This window comes from Eucyclogobius newberryi, unplaced genomic scaffold, assembly GCF_026437365.1.
Source record: "Eucyclogobius newberryi isolate DKJ021-1_F unplaced genomic scaffold, fEucNew1.0.hap1 SCAF_1, whole genome shotgun sequence".
Classification (NCBI taxonomy): Eukaryota; Metazoa; Chordata; class Actinopteri; order Gobiiformes; family Gobiidae; genus Eucyclogobius; species Eucyclogobius newberryi.
This window is the reverse complement of record NW_027315723.1, coordinates 24,968,145-24,972,144: the sequence shown is the minus strand read 5'-3', so window position 1 is coordinate 24,972,144 and position 4,000 is coordinate 24,968,145. Positions and strand designations below refer to the sequence as shown.

Here is a 4,000-nt window from a genome sequence, read left to right as displayed (position 1 = left end):
GTTTAATCTCTCATTTCTTCAGTCGACAACAGCCCTAGAATATACTCAACAGTGGTGGGTAGTGAATATACCAGACTCATCTTGCTCTTTGTCATAACGCTTCACATTGGCCCATTATTCATTCAGTCACACTTGGTGCTGATGGTGAGCGCTTCTGTGACAGAATTTTAAATGATAAGCCCTTTACTGTTGAACGTATATAAGGCGCACTGTTTCTTTAAATGGTGGGAGTCGAGGAGGCAGTGGAGGGGGCCAGGAGGAAGGGAGAGAGAGAGGGAGTAGTAGTAGAAAAAGGGGGGCGGCTCCACATTACATCTCTTCTGTGTCTTGGACAGGGGTGTGTTCCAGTGTGGATTGACTGAAAAGCAAGCCAAAAGGAGAGAAAAAGAAAGTTCTGCCTTTGCGAGTCGATTCAAGATCTTTTTCTCAAAGGAATTATGACATTTTTGGAGCTGGTAATAAGGTGACAAACACTGGACTTCAGTAAAAAACAACTGTGTGGTCACTTCAAGGATAAAAAACAAGGAGACTTTTGTGATGGAACAGTAGCTTGAAAAGTGATACTTGGGAATTTGAAATCAGTAAAACCTCACGGACGAAGCTTGAAAGTTCATTTGTAGATCGCACCGATTCCTCTGCAGATCCAAATGATGTTTACAGTTTGAAACTTGCACATGCTTTGTGCTTTAGTGAACGTACGTTTCTTGTGGCTGATCCTCGTGGGGGACGCTTCCAGTCAGTCACAACACAACTGTGATTACAAAGAAGAAAAACCATCCACCACTGACCCGTTTAGCTCGGATCCTTTGACACACAAAAAGGGGTGAAAGCCATGGCACAGGCAGGAGCGGAGCTGAACCTTGTGAAGAGCGGGGGCAGCCTGGGGGGCAGCCTGGGGTCCAAAGCGGTGGTCGGGGCTCACACGGCGGGCGGAGGCGTGGTGGTGGAGGTCAGGGAGAAGAAAGGACCGCTGAGGGCCGCCATACCCACAATGCCTTTCCCCCTGGCAGTGATCTGCTTGTTCCTGAACACCTTCATACCTGGACTAGGTGAGTGCTGAGGATGCTTATCGAGATGTTCATGCCGGAGATTTTAAATAGTGCTTCAAGTGAAAAGAGAAATGTTTGAGTGTAAGTTTAGTATGTGCAAATCAGATCAACAGGCGTCTTACAAAATATCTCAAAAGTATCGATATCACGGCAGACTAAATGTATCATAATAATCCGCTATCTGACAGAAATGTACAGTTCTTAAAATGAAAATGTTGAAAAAGGCTAATTCTATCCATGATTTTCTTACAAATTTGACAGAATTTAGGTTTTGTCTCCGTTAAGTTTGACTAATACATTAAAGTATTAACTTATTTTTCATATATATAACTAAAATTACTGCGTCAAATTGCAAATATTATTGATATCGCAGCGCTTCACAGCCGTATTGCATATCACTTTTGTGTCACTATACTCATTTAGCATAATCTGAATGTGTAAAACACATGGTTCACATTGGCTTACTTTGTGTTGTTTTTGCCTGTGGACATGTGTGTGAACAAATTCAGGATGTTACAATATCTAACTTTAGTGATATAATTACTGTGAGTAGACATATCACGGCTTAGCGATGATACGCAAACAATCCTGCACTTTCTTTCATTCCCGTTGTCTAAAAGGTTTGCATTTTCCCTAGCGTGTCCCCAGCTTTACGTGATGTGGCGTAAAGAGCCAGCCAGACACAAAATATACAAACACTTTGCATATAGGCTTACAGTTTTGTGTACATTTGATTGAAATGACTTAATTTTGCTTCAACATTTTTTTGATTTATTATTATTTCTTCTTACTATTACATCATGACTAATAAAAATAAATGTCCAGATTATTAAATTAATCAATGATCGGGATTATTCAGGTCAAAATAATCATAAAAACAAAAAATAATAATCGTGGCTTTAGAAGCAAATTGTACAGTCAAATTTTATCTTGTTTTGTCGTGATAAGTAAGACACTTAGTAATCGTTAAACCGTGGTGTTTTTAATCGTAACATCGCAAAATTTGATATCAAGACATCCCTAATCACAAAATTGTGTTTAACCAAACCATCTCGACATCCCTGGATTAAACGCACGCACAGCAATGTCTTGATTCAGTTTCGATCTGTCCGCTTTTTGCTTCGCACTGTGGAGATAATACGACAACAAATGAGCGTTCAATGTCGTGCAAACTGTTAAACCTGCAAACAAAATAGAGAAGGTGCAGGTGTCAAAGAGGTAAACAGGTCCAGAATAGCATCGGCAGAGTTTTGGGGGCGGTCATGAAACTAGACCCAGTCAGAAACGACAGAAGGCAAGACAAATCACAGCACGACTATATTATCGCTGCGAAAAAGAGAAAACGGTAAATTCGCGGTTCGATTCGGGCGCCGTCCACCGACTCGTCACGGTAAAAATAGCTCAACTCCACGCTGGGCCAGATGTTAACAGCTCGTCCAGATGTGGGCTCTGCAGGTGGAAGTGTCTGGGGATGAAAATAAGCCTCATCATTTTGAGGCTTAATCGCAGGGAGACATGGCGCCCGCAGATGAAAGCGTCCACGCTCTGGGAAGGCTTCACGAGTCTGTCATTAACTCCAGAGAGACCCAGACGCCGCACAGTTCAGCCGCCCATTACGCCCATTACGCTCACCAGGATGGGTAAATTGGTCGTCCTAAGTAACCGGCTGTGATGGATCATTTTGACTGCTTTGTCGAGCCCGATGGCACTTAAATTTCACGTTGTTCGGGGGAAGATTGCCGTTGCGTCCCGATACTGGCAACAGTCTGGTGGAGCCGGACCAATCACGACAAATTGTTCTGTTTTTCCGGCTCTTCCCCCGCGAGGTCTGCGCGGCGATCATCAGTAATTAACATTTTTGGACAAGATTTTATCACAGTTGTCCCGTATTGACCCAGACTTGATACTGGCTATAATGTGTTCTCTGAATTATTAACACACGTAATCACATATTGTGTAAATTCAACTATAATAATAATACTTTTGATTTAAAGCACCTTTCCTAACACTTAAGCACGTAACAAAGCATAAACGTAACAAAAGCGTCACTTTAACAGCACTATAAAACAGAGTAGGCCATTCAGTGCAACTTATTAAGCGGCTCATTTTGCAGATCACGTTGCTGTCCTGCCCAGTAGATTTATAAACGGCACATAATTGATCTGTGACATGTATTAAAGATGCACTCTGTAACTTTAGGCCACTTGTTTGTCTAAGTGGAGATGTTATTGCTTTATTGTGTCTCAAGGAGAAACAAGTCACGCTCAAAGTAAGAACGCTGAGTGTTTTTTTGTGTGTGTTTTTTTTCTTAAATAAAATCTGCAATTAAATGTATGCAATATAGATAAGTCTCATGCAAAGCAATAAAATCATCAACAGGAGTGGTTCACCTTCAAACCAGTGTTGGGAAATAAATACATGTACCAATTGTGAATAACTGGATTTTAATGCAGGTATTTAGTATTCTAACAGTAGGTTCTTTATTTATTCCTAGACGCAGGGGCGCCTCTAAGGGGTGGCCTGGGGTGGAGTGTGCCCCCCAGAGGTCAGGCCATGTCTGATTGGCATTCTGCTCAGTGCTCAGTGTTTATTATAGTTTTATAGTTTATTATGAAGGTTTATTTTGCTTATGTTATATTATAACTGTCCTGATTTAGAACAGCCTGTTGCAATAAGGATCTGCTTTAATGTGTGTACACTGGACAAATAAACAACTGAAATGTGTGAATCAAGCCGTTTTTCTCTGAGCTGAAAGACCGGATCATTATTCACACATTTATCATATTTGTGCATATTGTGAATGTCACAGTGAAAACAATGCACACTTTAAAATGCCATCTATGATAATCAGAGCTGCTTGACCACATCAAATCACTATATTTTAACATAACCTAATGAACTAGCATGACCAAAATAACCCTAGCTAGCTTAACTACAGGAAATGCAGTGTG

The 4,000-nt window shown here is 41.1% G+C and overlaps 1 protein-coding gene across 1 annotated transcript in view; it reads left to right on the top strand.

The window, feature by feature from the left end:
• The first annotated feature begins 284 nt into the window (after window positions 1-284).
• Window positions 285-4,000, top strand: part of stum (stum, mechanosensory transduction mediator homolog) — a 28,765-nt gene continuing 25,049 nt past the window's right edge. The window contains exon 1 of the mRNA XM_072450174.1: window positions 285-1,049. Coding sequence (XP_072306275.1) covers window positions 833-1,049 — 217 coding nt within the window. The 5' untranslated portion in view covers window positions 285-832. The remainder of the gene's footprint in view (window positions 1,050-4,000) is intronic.